This window comes from Canis lupus, chromosome 4 (assembly GCF_003254725.2).
Source record: "Canis lupus dingo isolate Sandy chromosome 4, ASM325472v2, whole genome shotgun sequence".
NCBI classification, from domain to species: domain Eukaryota; kingdom Metazoa; phylum Chordata; class Mammalia; order Carnivora; family Canidae; genus Canis; species Canis lupus.
In genome coordinates, this window is record NC_064246.1 from 29,411,354 (window position 1) to 29,425,150 (window position 13,797).

Here is a 13,797-nt window from a genome sequence, read left to right on the forward strand (position 1 = left end):
TAGCACAGTGGCCTGGGTGCCTTTGAGGACAGCCAGCACAGTTAGTGTCCCCTGTGTGGCCAGGACCCTGGGAAGCAGGTAGGGGGCACGTGCCCCCGCAGTCCTCACCCTGGGCCGCCCCTGCCCCTCAGCTGACACCTCATCTGGGCTTCTGTACTTCTTTTCCAGCTCCTTCCAGAACTCACAAATCCCGATGAGCTCCTCTCGTACCTGGATCCCCCTGACCTGCCGAGCAATAGTAACGATGACCTCCTGTCTCTCTTTGAGAACAACTGAAGCCCGCCCCTCCATTGGGGCCATCCCTCCCCACTCTGCCTCCTTCCCCGTCTGCCCCACACACACTTTGCCACTGGGAGCCCATGCCCTCCGACCGCCCCTGCTGCGGCCTTCTCAGAGCGGAGGGGCGGGAGGGTGCAGGGTGAAGGCGCTGTGGGTCTGGTGCCCGTGCCCGGAGCAGAGGCCCTGAAGACGCCCCTCGTGGTGGGGAACCGGCCCAGCGAGAGATTCAGGGGCACACGCGGACGAAGGCTTCCCGGTCCCTCTGTGTGTGCTGATTCCAAACGACCCTCCAGTGCCCCCTGAGGTTCTTCCGGTTTCTAAACTGTAACCCTGCCTCCCTGCTTCCCGGCCCAGAGCCTCCTTCAAGTGACTGTGAGCCTGAGAGAGGGGCACCCCGAGACCCAGGCAGGCCCCCTGAGCCTTGGAGGAACAGTGACGGTTGGCGGCAGTGAGAGCAGCCCAGCCACCACCACCACCACCACCACCACCACCACCCACAGAAAAGCACAAACCTCTGGGAAAGAGAACTCTCTCGGGGGCAAGGTCAGCGCTTTGACCCCTGACTTCTAAGCCAAGAGACCCTGTCAACGCGCTCTCTCAGAAAGCAGACGAACAGGACAAGACGCTGTGTTTGAGAGAGGGTGTGCCATTCGGCTTGGGGCTGGTGGGGAAGGGGGTCAGGGCCCCCTCGGGGCCAGGACGGCGCAGCGGGCCCCACGACCCCTGGACTCCGGCCTCAGGGCGGGGGGCGGCGGGCCGAGTGAGCAGAGAGCGCCCCGGGAATCCTCGTGCCCCCGCTGCAGGGGGCAGGGGCCAGGGGGGCCGAGAGGACCAGCGACTCCTGTCGCTCCCAGCCGCCCCGGCTTGTCACGACGAATCGGCTCCGCGGTCATCTAAGGGAAGGGCCAGGTGGACTTGGATGGCGAACAACCCATTTCTCTCCATGCGTCCCGTGTCCTTCCTCCTGCCCCCACCCACCACTCCCAGACTGTTAGGGGACACCCGCACCCCTGGGCCCCGTTCTCCTTCGCCCACCCTGACGGCCGGGGGCACGCCGGCGGAGAGGCGAGGGGGTGCGGGGTGCGGGCAGCAGGAACCCCAGGGCGCCCGCGGGTGTCTCATGGGCCCCTGTGCCCCGGAATGTGCCAGAATGTGCTCGCCAGCCTCATGTGGTGTCTCTGTGCTGCCCCCGGCTGTGCCCCCCCTACCACCCCCACCCTGTCCCTCCGCCCTGCAAAGCTGCCCACACTCCTGCTCACTCGAGCAGAAGCAGCCTCTGGTTTCCCTCCACTGCTTTGCTCCATCCGGCTTCCTGCTCTCGGAGTCTCCCGGGTAGCTTGTTCGGGCGTCCGTTTTGTTTGGGGGGGGGTCCTCTGTGCCCCCACCCCACCCCCACCCCCACCTAAGCCGCCTGGCCTGTGATGCTGCTGGGCCCGCAGGTCACTTGGGTCACGTCTGTGAATTCGTTGCGCCCCTCCCTGCTGCTGCCTGGGCCCCCCCCCCCCCCCGCTTCCCGTCCACTGTCCCGCGTTCTCCATCTGCCCGTCCACCCCCTGCGGCGGGTGGTCCCCAGCACTCCCCTGGATCTGACCCGTGCAGTGGCCCCAGCTGTTGGTTTCCAGGCGCTGTACCAGACAGCCGGCGCGAGGTTTTCTGTAGGAAAGCTGCCATGGTCCCCGGCCCTTCTTTCCTTTGTCCCGTTGTCGAGGTTTTTTCAAACAGCGTGGTGTTCAGTATGCAAATCGATTATTTTAAGAATTGCTTTTGTAAATATCTTTGTGAATATTTTAGTATCGTCTTTGATAATACTCAACATTTTCACGACCTGGTTATAGCCTTTGCTGGTGTTTTTAAAATACCTTGACTCAACAACAAAGACCGAGTCCTTTTTTTTAAAAAACAACAAACAAAAACAAAAAAGCAACCAGGGCTATTTGTACAGATGAAGGGACAAAGTGCGTGGGTGGCTGTACCGTGAGTTCGATCAGGCCGCCCACCGTTCAGAGCCATCCCCGGTCGGCTGGTGGGGACTAGACGATGCCAGGTAGCACGTGGCCGTCCTTGCCCGGTGGCCGAGAGCCCTGGCAGGTGGCCACACTCCACGTTAGGCCATCTGGGAATGTTCAGACTTAAAAATGCCTTCCTTAGAAGTTCCTGCTTCCTGCTGTGCTACTTTTTCCCAGAAAGGCCTAGGGGTCCACTCTGGTTCTTACCGGGTGTCCCCACTCTGCTCACCGACCTACCCACAGCTTTCTTTCTAGTCCAGAGGGTCGATCTGCTCCCCACAGCCCGGGCTCTGGGCACCTCCCTCGACCATCTCCGCGGAAGCCAGGGCTTGGTACCAGAGGCAGGTTTCCTGGGGCCCCTCCCAAGCGAACCTCCACCAGCAAGCTGGGCAAAGAGCTTTCCCGAACCGTGGTGCCTGAAGCCCGTGCTCTGGGGACGTACACTCCCAGGCTGGTCTTGGAGCCAGGCCAGGGGTTGAGGGAGCAAACAGGTGTCCGGGGGCTGGTGACACAAGCCCCGGCGGGTGACAGATTCAGGTGGCCACAGCCTCCCCGAGCTGGGGGTGGTCCTGAACTCTGGGGAGATGCTTCCCTCATCCTTTTGGACGACTACTTGGAGCCATAAGTAACCTCAGCAAAAACGAGGCCTCATCAAGCCACTTCTCCATGACGAGCATCCACCCGGGCCATAGACACGTTTCTGCTGCCACTCCACGAGACGGACAGGGCGCCAGCGGGCAGGCGGGAAGGCCCGAGTACAGGCAATCACCCCCATCTTCTTGGTTCGAAGCTTTACCCGTGTATCATGTTTCCCTGTAGCCATTTTATTTTTTAAGAAACTTCTAATACTTTCTCCCTCACGGAAGCCTGAAACACCCCCCACCCCAGAGAGCTACACGTCTGCTCCCTCGACCTGACCATCTAGACAGGATGATGTCAGCAGCAGCGACTCAAGGGACGTGTGTACATATGTAAATGAGAAATAGAGACACGTTAACAGATGCATTCATTTCCCTTGGAATGTGTATTGTTTTTATTTTACGGAACAAAACAAAACAAAAACACACAAAAAAAAGGCTTGGAACTCCATCTTGACGTGGAAAAACTAGATCCTGTTTGTTAGCGTTTGTGAGGTCTCTCTTCTTCACACATTTGTCTCATGTAATATACTCTGACCCTGTGTGGAAAGGAATTTTTGTTCTGTTTTGTTTTTATTTTACCTACATGTACTATTTAGCTTCAGTGTACTAGTCTGCCACCTGTGTATTTTTAGGGTGCTATGGAAATAATGAAAAGAAACGGGGATTTCAGAAGAAAATTGTAACCAAATTCATACTTTGTATAATTTTTTGATATCATGATTGCAGGTGATTCACACGTACACACATAAACACACCCACAGTGCAGCCTGAAGTAACTCCCACAGAAGCCGTCATCGTCTTTGTACATCTATGTACAATGCAATCATTTCATACTTTAAAACTGGTCAGAAAACTAATTGTGATTTCTAGTCTTGCAAAGCTGTATGTAGTTAGATGATGTGACAACCTCTAATATTTATCTAATAAATATGTATTCAGATGAAACCTGTATATTAGGTGTTCATGTGGTTATTTTGTATTTAAAGATCAAATTATTTGACTATTGCTAGACATTTCTATACTCTGTTGTAACACTGAGGTATCTCATTTGCCCATGTTAATTGTTTTCTAAATAAATTGACAAAAAACGAAGGTTTGGCGAATTAGCTATTTTGTGAATTTTAAGGAGTGGTTTGGGTGTTTGTTTCTGCTTCTAAACCACCACCCCTGCCTAATCCCCCGGCAAAAAGACCCCCCCACAAAAAAAAAAAAAAAAAACCAAAACAAAACAGAAAGCAAGCCAGCGGTCAGGTGGTTTGGTGTTGAACTGGAGAAGCCCCTCCCTTGGGGGGGCCCTGGAGGAGGCCCTGGCACCTGGAGTCGGGATCATGCTCAGAACCCAGAGCACCTTTGGGTGGGACCCCCATCTGCTATAGACCCCACTCCTGGCAGTGGGACTGCTGGGGTCTCAGGGAGGGTGTGCAGTGCTGGCCGGGCCCTGAGAGCAAGCCCCTTGTGGGTTTTCTGGGTTTATGGAGCAGGAACCTATTAATCCCAAACCCCAGAGGGGCTGTGCTTTAGGTGGGCGTCTGTAGCCGCGGCCCCCACCTAGGCCACTGTCTTTTTTTTTTTTTTAAAGACCTTTTCATTTATTTATTCATGGGGACACAGAACCAAGGACACAGGCGGAGGGAGAAGCAGGCTCCCTCTGGGGAGCCCAGTGCAGGACTCGATCTCAAGACCCAACTGCTGAGCCACCCAGGCCACTGTCTTAACTATTCTTTTTTTTTTTTTTTTTTAAAGATTTTATTTATTTATTCGTGAGAGACACACGGAGAGAGAGAGAGGCAGAGACACAGGCAGAGGGAGAAGCAGGCTCCATGCACCGGGAGCCCGACGCGGGACTCGATCCCGGGTCTCCAGGATCGCGCCCTGGGCCAAAGGCAGGCGCCAAACCACTGCGCCACCCAGGGATCCCTGTCTTAACTATTCTTAAAGCCTCAGCCCTGACACAAACTCCCTGCCGTCCCTGTGTCTCCCACTGGAGTTTGGGGAAGTGAGTCTGATTCGCGGAGCCCAGCAGCAGGTCACGGCCCCCCTTCCACTCAGCTCCGGGCCTGGCCACAGGAACAGAACAGATAGGGCTGCCCAGCCTTCCCTCCACGAGGACTGGCTGAGGGCGAGTTCAAAGAAGGAAGTGGGGTCTGGTAGGCGCCCCAAAAATAGATCCCCTGGAGTGTGTCTGGAGTGGGTGCCGAAATGCAGAGCAGGAGAGTGTGCGGGCCTCCTAAGTGTGAGGGGGTGGCGGTGCCATTCCAGCAGCTCCGGGACTGCCTGTAAGGAACTGGGTGCCTGGAAGTCCCCCGCCCATGGGGCTTCTCATCATGGGGTGATGAAAGGGGTGGGGGAGGGGGGAAGTTACATTAAAAGTGGAATTCTGGTCCCTGCTAAGCCAGCCTCAGGAGGGCAGGAGGCGTTTGCTGTGAGAGCCGACACCCCTCCTAGAGGAGTGACCTCCTGAGCCCCCATAGCGCAGAGGAACCCGTGAAATCCCCTGGGATGATGAGGGGGGGCACTCCTCGAGGAAATGGATGAGAAGAAAGGAGAACACCAAGAGCAGTCTGTAGGGGAACGGGGTCAGGGTGGGGATGGATCGTGAAACTTTGGTTGCAGTTGTGTCTGTGTGTCTGCTGAATCATGATGTAAAACTAATTCTTACTTGTGGGTTGTGGTTGAAAACAAAAAGTCTGAATGCCATTGCCTGAAAGGCAGGAAGTGGGCAGGGGGTGGGGAGGGAGAGGCAGGCCCCAATGCTCCCCTAACTTTACATAAAAAGCAAACCAGCTAAATACAGGCCTGTGGCTGCCTGGGGACCTGCCCACCCCACCCCAGTAACTCCTCCCCGATGGGTCACTTCCTTCTCCGGGCCTAGAACGCAAAGTCCTTAAGGACAAGGGCCTGGCCCAGGGCTGCTTGGACGGCAGCCCCCACCCAGGGCCAGACATCACACCAGCTCAGGCGTCATGTTGAGTTTCTGGTCTTCGCAACCCGCCCCTCGAAGCCCCCCACCCCCACCCCCGAATCCAGTGACTGTCCCTCCACATAGGACCACAGGGTGCTGTTGGGGAAAGTCACTTAGTCCCGCAGGTCACTGAGGGTCTCTGGCATAGTCAGAGCATAGTCTCCATGCCCCTCCCCGCCATCCACCCATGTCCCTTGTCCTGTCTTGTGCTCCAGCTTCTTGTTCAACCACCAAGCTCTAAGCAGGTTACCCAACCATCACCTAGACGTGTTCCCTGTCCCACAACCCTACCTCCGCCCTCCCTCAGCCTTATCTTCTTCTGTCCAGACCCAGAGGATGTGGTGTCCCTTCTGCAGTCAGAGCCAGCTCCTCCCCAGCCCCTGACACCACAACCTCCTTCTCTCATGGGAAGGGCTTCACCCCACCAGCCCGCCCCCTTCCGGTAACTTCCCTGGGTCTGGGGCTTCGGGCCCTGGGATCGTGAGGCCTAACAGCCCGTTGCTCTTGGAGACTGGCTCCCAGCGCTGCATTCAATGGTTGCCCTTCCTCCCTGAAACTCTTCTCTTGGATTCCAGGGCCAACCTGTCCATTGGGTCTTTAGTTCTCCTCGAGTGCCCCTGATGGTGCCTTCTTTGTCATCTTGGTGGCTTCCTGTGGCAGCGAGGTCCTGTGGAGCTCCCTCCTGCACCTGGCACGCATAGCTCACACCCTCTGTTCACCAGTGAACTGCTGTCAGCAGACAGGGACCTCCTTGCCTGGAAGGTCACCCCCACTCCAACCCCTACACCCCTGCCAGGAACCCCACAACCAAGGACCGAGTGCTCACAGCCCTCGCAGGACAACCTCTGTGCTGCTGTGTGGTCAGTGTTCCAGAGTCTTCCCTGTGGATCCGACTAGACCTTCCTTGAAGCCATGTGCTTGCTGGATCTTGTCCCCTTCCCTCTTCTGTCCCCCAGCCTCCCTAGGTGTCTCCTGTGAGTGGTCCCTCGGTGAATCACAGGAATCTGAAGGCCCGGCTCAGGCTCTGCTCCACAGCAGCAGGTGCTGGGAGCAGGCCTGGGAGCCAGCCTCTGAGGACAGGATGCTGCAGACGGTCACCCACCAGATGGGAACAGAAGGCCCGTCGCTGGTGATAGCTCCGGCGCAGGACAGCCAGGATTGGCTGTGACTGCCACCTGCGGAGGGGGGCCGCATGCAGGGGAGGTGCACCAGCTGGGGCGGTGGCTCCGGCATGTGAGACGCAGGAGGAAAGGACAGGCCTTGAGACCATGGGATTGAGTGCCGATTGCTAAGAGCCGCTGGTTCACTGAGGAAAGGGAATTACAATCTCGGATCTCTTGCTCGGCGATTTAAAAAAGTTGTGAAAGTCCGATGACAGCTCTGAAGGAAGGAAGCCTTGCAACATGCGTCTCCCACAGCAGGAGGGCGGACACGATGTGGATCAGGGCCGGAGACCTCGAGAAGGCACTTGGCGCTCTGTTCCCTTCCCTCCTACACCAAGATCAGGCCCCTAATAGGAACGGGGTGAGACCCCAGGACTTGGATGGGGACACTTGCACCAACACCTGCCCCTTGGCAAACATGTCACTTGGAGGGTGCATTATGGCCTGACTGACAGAGAAGGGAAATTTCTGAATTTGGTTCCCGGGTGAGACAGCTTGAGATGTGGGCATGAGCCACAGGGGGAGCCCCACCCAGAATGGAAAGACCGGGGTGAAAGGAATCCTTCCACTAGGCAGGGATTGGGGCAGGCACCTGCAAGGAGAAAGAAGTGATTTGAGAAAGGGGGATACACATACTCGTGGGGCAGTGCCTCGTGGCTTACTTGGTTGGATAGAGGCCTGGAAAGAGCGAGACTGGACTAGCAGGGACAGGGCCCCCTGGGAAGGAGGCACCTGGGTAGGCTGGGCAACAAGTGTGAGGATCCAGGAGCACATTTTTACACACACCAGAACGCATCCACTGCAGAAGATGGCAGGCAACCAAGGACACAGGACAATTCGGCCAGCGGACACCAGCCATTCGCTGTTCTCACCCGTCCCCCACATCTAGGATCACACAACCCGAGCTCCAGCGCAGAGCATCCTGGGAGGCAGAGATCAAGGGATACGTGAGCCTACCAGCTTCGGTTCCCTCTCTCCAAGGCTGGTCCCGCGGCTGTCACGGCTGAGTGTCCCCCCACCCCTGTCACCAGCAGAGACCATGCTGAGTCTCTGAGACATTAACATGCCCCGAGGAGACCAGCTAGCCCCTGGTGGCAAGTTTATTACCTAGGACCCCTTCTTTTTTTTTTTTTTTTAAGATTTTGTTTATTTATTCACAGAGATATAGGCAGAGACACAGGCAGAAGGGGAAGCAGGCTCCATGCAGGAGCCGATGTGGGACTCGAACCCGGGACCTCAAGACCACATCCTGAGCTGAAGGCAGACGCTCAACCACTGAGCCACCCAGGCGTCCCACCTAGGACCCCTTCTAACTTAGAAAGAACACCCTGACCAGGAATGATCCGTCCTCTGTGGGTGGGTTTGCTTCTCCTCGCTGTGGCGCCATAGGCCGTGGCCACCGTCGGGGAGCTCACTGACGTGGGCTCTCACACATCACTGCGGGCCAAGAAAGCCTACTCACAGACAGAGTGGTGGGGCTGTGACACACCCATAGGTCCCACTGGTGCCCCCGCGTGTCGCACCATGCAGAAGCTGCAGACCTGATGCCTGGGAGAATGGCCTCTGCGGGGTGCAGCTGAGCTACCCAAGGGGATGGCGTCCTGGGGGATTAGCAGCCCACCCTCCAGGCTGCACCGCACACGGCCACCCAGTGACCACCCTGTGTCTCCCAACAGGCGGGCCGATGAAACTCAACGTGAGAAGCAAGTGGGTCTAAGCAGTGCAAGGCGAGGACTGTATTCACATGGGTGCCCTACCCAAATCCCCTCTGCTGGGCCCAGGCACCCTCCCCAAGCTGCGGGAGCATTGGCTCTTCACAGCTCACAGCAGCCCTTTCTCTAGAAAGTGGCCCTGAGGTGCCAGGAGCTGCCTCATCTGGGAAGTGCCACCCTCTTGGGGGCAGCCCACAATGGCCAATACAGAGTATAAAATGCCAGGTGTCTCTCCTTAGGGGGAGACTACCCTGTGGCGTGCTTGTGCCCCAAAGCCCTCGCTTTGTGATCTAGCCAAGGGGGGGACCTCTCCCTGCCCCACTCCCCTCTTATAGGTGGCTTCAGGTGAGCCACACCCCTCAGTACATCAACTGTGCAAGAATCCCTGCCTCAGGCTCTGCTTCTGGAGAACCCCACTCAAGGCAACAGCTCTTTGCTCTCGCATTCTCTGACTGGTGGCCTTGTACCCTTTCTGAAGTCTGCAAGCTCTCCGTGTGCATCTCAGCCTCTCCTATGACCTTGACAACTGCGCTTTATCTCTGGTTCTTGCACACTTTTAAAATTTTTTAATACTTCATTTTTCCAACAACGTTGAAGTAGCTGGAAAATATTGGAAAAAAACGGACAAAATGGGTGATAAAACTTGTTATTTTAAACTTAAATATTTCATTTATCCCTGAAGCAGGATCTATGATCATTTTACTTTCCTATCTTCAGTAGAAGCAAATTCATCAATAATACCTTAAAAATGTACTCGTTACCTATCTGCTTTTCAGCTATGGGATTTGGCGTGTTTTATCATTTCTCACGATCTAGTGCCAAGCTTAAATAATTTCACATTGATTTCAGCTTACTAGAACCTCATTCACAGGACCCCACTGTGTCTATTATTGTTAAAGAAATGATCAAGCCCGCTTCTAAATTTGCATAGGATTGCACTGGGCAAAATCTGTGAATCGGTTTTATTTTTATTTTTTATTTTTTTAAGATTTTATTTATTTATCCATGAGAGACACACACAGAGTGAGAGGCAGAGACATAGGCAGAGGGAGAAGCAGGCTCCATGAAGGGAGCCCGATGTGGGACTGGATCCAGGAACTCCAGGAGCATGCCCTGAGCCGAAGGCAGATGCCCAACCACCGAGCCACCCAGGTGTCCCATGCAAATCAGTTTTAGAAGAAAAAGCATGATGGTATTTTTTTAACGTATTAAAATTGATATTTGCATCTGCTGACTTATACATTTGATTTCTTTCATTTTTGTTTATTTTCTAATTCAGATATCATATTCATCTATCTTCCTATGTTTAAAGTTTTGATGATTTGAATCATTTTTTAATATTTAATCTGACATCTTATCTCCATCCCAAAGGCTGTCCCTGAAATTCAAGACTATAACATCATATCCTATCTGGACAATACAGAGCTTTTAAACTTGTCTCCTTGCCCCAGTCTTGCTGTCTTCAGACACCCTGTGATACAGACTTCCATCATTGAAATGTGGTTCTCCTAACCTTCCAGGCTACCTGGGAGTATCCCACCCACCCCCCGACCCCGTACAGGTGGGCCCGTCTGCACAATTCTGGAAAACAGGTTGTGTGCCTAAATAATGTGGGTCACTTCTAGGCCACAGCATTTAGCTGCCACTGTGAGGATCCCCAGCATGCTGGTCCCCTGCCACATGACAGGGAGGTTATGGGCTATAAATGATGCACCTGCAGGATGGTGGAGCCTCTATCAGCCTGGGTCCCTGAGTGGCTTGTGGAACTGAGCATCCCACTGACCTATGTTGGAAACGTAGCTTGAATTAAAATGTTAAAAATCTGTATCATTTTAAGCCAGTGACACTGAGTGTTCATTTATTCCCGTAGCAAAACCTACCCTAATCGGCCTCGTGCGTCCATCCTTACACGGCTAGCTGCTGCTGATCATACTGCCGTTGACTGAACACTGGCTACGTGTCAGGTACTGTACTAATTGCCTTATTTGCTTAACTTTGTTTATTCAGTATCACAAAACCACAGGGAAGAAACCATTTTATACAAGAGAGGAATGAGGAGCAGACAGATTAAAAATTTACTTTCTGAAAGAGGAGGTTCTACACCCTCCTGTCTATCGCACCAGGCAGGGAAAGGTCGGGTGTAAGATACAATTTGTGGGCAAATTAAATACACAGAAATATTCCTCATTTTCATGAAGACATGTGCTTTCTCTCATTTTCCCCCAAAGACATCACCCTCTTGGTTTATTGTTCACTTTGATAAGAGACATCGTGTACTAGTTTCCTATTGCTGCTGTAAATGATTACCCCAAACTCAGTGACTTAAAACCACACCAAGGTATTATATTAGATTTCTGAAGGCCAAAAGTTCAAGGTGGTTCTTACTAAACTAAAATCCAAGATGCCAGCCGGCCTGCGTCCTTTTCTGGAGACTCTAGTGAAGAATCCATTTTCCTTTTCCAGCTTCCAGAGGCTGCCATGTGACCTGACTCATGGCCCCTTCCTTTCCTCCATCTTCAAAGCCAGCAATGGTCAAAGTCTTTGTCACACCTTATCCCTCTGACACTGACTCTCCTGCCCCATATTCCACATTTAGGGACGCTTGTGATTTCATTGGATCATGCCAGGATCAGCTCCCCACGTCAAGGTCAACTGATAAGCAACTCGAGTTCCATCTAGAACTTTAACTGCCCTTTGCCATGTACGGTAACATATTCAGAGGTTCCAGAGATTAGGGCATGGACTTCTTAGGGACGTCATTATTCTGCTCACACACGGATACCAAGAATTATTTCTCTACTGTAAGAAAACAGCAGTGGTAGCTGCTGCTGAGTTAACAGTGATACCAGAGCAGTAGCGTGGGCAGGTAGTTGGGAGACATAGAGACTCTGGACAACCAGCAAGCAGTGGCTGTGACCAAGGGGCCGTTTGTTGCCAGGTCGGGGTGCAGAGCCAGCTGCTGCCAGATCTTCCAATTTTCCCAGAGAATCTGGAATGCAGATTTTTAAAAATGTTAACAAGCAGACCAAAATGTGCATGCACAGACACACGTAGCCCACAGAAAGCCCATGTGAGCTGCATCTGATTCAGTGGCTTCTAGTCCTTGACCTCGCCCTGGGGCCGTGTGCGGGTATAAGTGGCAGGACTGAGCTGCAAGCCCAGAGCTGTGGGACTCCGGAGGGCCAACTTAACCACCATGTTTGCTCCTCTACATCAGCTGGAGAGACCCCTGCCCGCTTAAAGCCCTTCAGAGGTACCCATGGTCTGCAGATCCCAAGTCTGGTCCCATCTTCCAGCCCAGCCCTGAACTTACTCTCTCTGCCACCGTCGCACACTACTGTGGCCCTCCACATCTCTGCCGATGAGTGCCCTGTCCTGAACGCCACACTAGCCTTCTGCCCACCCTGACCCTCCTTCCCTGGAAGCTGCCACCTGCCACTGCTAAGGGGCTGCCAAGTTTGGCCCACACGACCAAAAGCCCCCTTGCTCTCAGCCAGCTAGAGCAGGATAGGCACACAACCCAAAGGCTTAGCTGGCCAGTGAGCCCTCACATTACTTACCTCCCTCAAGAATGTGGCCTGAGATGAAAAGATGGCTTTCAGGGTGGCTGCCTGCAGCCCCAGTTGGGCTGGAAGCCTGGCCTCCTCTCTCAACGCTTCCTGCTTATAAAGGCTCTCTGTTGTTAGGCCCCATCTTTGCCTGGCACTTAGTCCCTTCGCTCCAGATTGCATGAATTCCTTGTACCTTCTCAGGAATTTTTCTGATATCGAAAGTTAAGTCTTCTGACTCCTGCCACTAGACCGAAAGGAGATTTCTAGTTTTAACAAAGAAGATGCCAGTTAGAACAAGAATACATGTCCAACAAAGATCAAGTCTTGGCTTTAGTGGGCTTGAGAGACTCTGAGGTCCCACCAGTGGCCCTTACTCCCGATTACTGCTGCTCACTGTCCAGGACACAATGTCATCCCCATGAGGCAAGACCACCCCAACCACACTACTGCTGGTAAGGCAACACATAAACCCACAGATCCTGTCCTCGGCAGCACCCCAGAATCTCTCTTTAAGTTGGTTCTGGAGCCTGCTATTCAAGGTGGTTCCTGGCTCCTGGAGGGGACATTTAATGTCCTGCCTTGCAGCAAGCACCCTTCCCTTCTTCTGGGCACAGTACCAGCTGATTTTGGGGAATCACTCTGTTCCTCTTTCTGCCCCTCTCTGATATGCGAGCTGAGCTATGCTGTTGTAATAGTTAACAGCACACTATCAGTGGTTTCATACAACATTCACATCACAGCTCACGGTGGGTATTTCTGGTTGGGACCATCTGTGTGGTCACTCAAGAATTCAGGCTCTTCCCTTCTTGTAATCCTGCCCTCCTTTGGGTCCTGGAGCCCTCTACATGAGGCCACCCGATGGGAAAAGACAGCAGTCCCCCGCAGGGAGTGAGTTTGTGGGCAAGGCCCACATTCTATTGATTGGGACTCAATCACATGGTTACCTAACTGCAAAGGTAGCAGGATGGAGTTCAGAGAGAAGGCAACCTAACTACATGGAGCTACAAGAGAGAATCCTAGGGAAGGATCCTGCTTGGCAGGCTCAGTTCTATGTCCACTTCCTGGATCAGTCATTGTGGACTGGAAGGCAAGGTTGTGTCCGTTCCCATGGGTTTGACAGACACTTAGCCAGCGTATCACTTAACTTCTGCTGCATAACAAACAGGTATTTATTATTCATAGCTTAAAACAACTGTTTATTTTTTCCCATGAGCCTGTGGGTTGAGTGAACAGTTCTACTGATCCGGGCCAGGCTCTTCTAAGCTCAGTTGGCTCACTCGCGTATCCGCAGTCAGCAGGCAGGTTGGTTTAGCATGGCCTCGCTCACATGTTTGGTAGTTGGCTTGCAGTCAACTGTGGAGATGGGGTAACTGGCCATGGGTGTCTCATCACCCATCAGGCTCGCCTGGGCTTGTTCCAATGGTGGTAGCAGGTTATGAGAGATAAAGAGGAAGTACGCAGGACTGCTTAAATCTCAGAATTG

At 53.6% G+C, this 13,797-nt stretch overlaps 1 protein-coding gene across 11 annotated transcripts in view; it reads left to right on the forward strand.

Moving 5' to 3' along the window:
* ZMIZ1 (zinc finger MIZ-type containing 1) overlaps nt 1-4,018 on the forward strand; it is a 231,491-nt gene extending 227,473 nt beyond the window's left edge. For all 11 annotated transcript variants that reach the window (XM_025434654.3, XM_025434647.3, XM_025434652.3 and 8 more), the window contains one exon: nt 169-4,018. In XM_025434654.3, the coding sequence (XP_025290439.1) occupies nt 169-276 (108 nt within the window). In that variant the 3' untranslated portion in view covers nt 277-4,018. The remainder of the gene's footprint in view (nt 1-168) is intronic.
* Nucleotides 4,019-13,797: the final 9,779 nt, after the last annotated feature.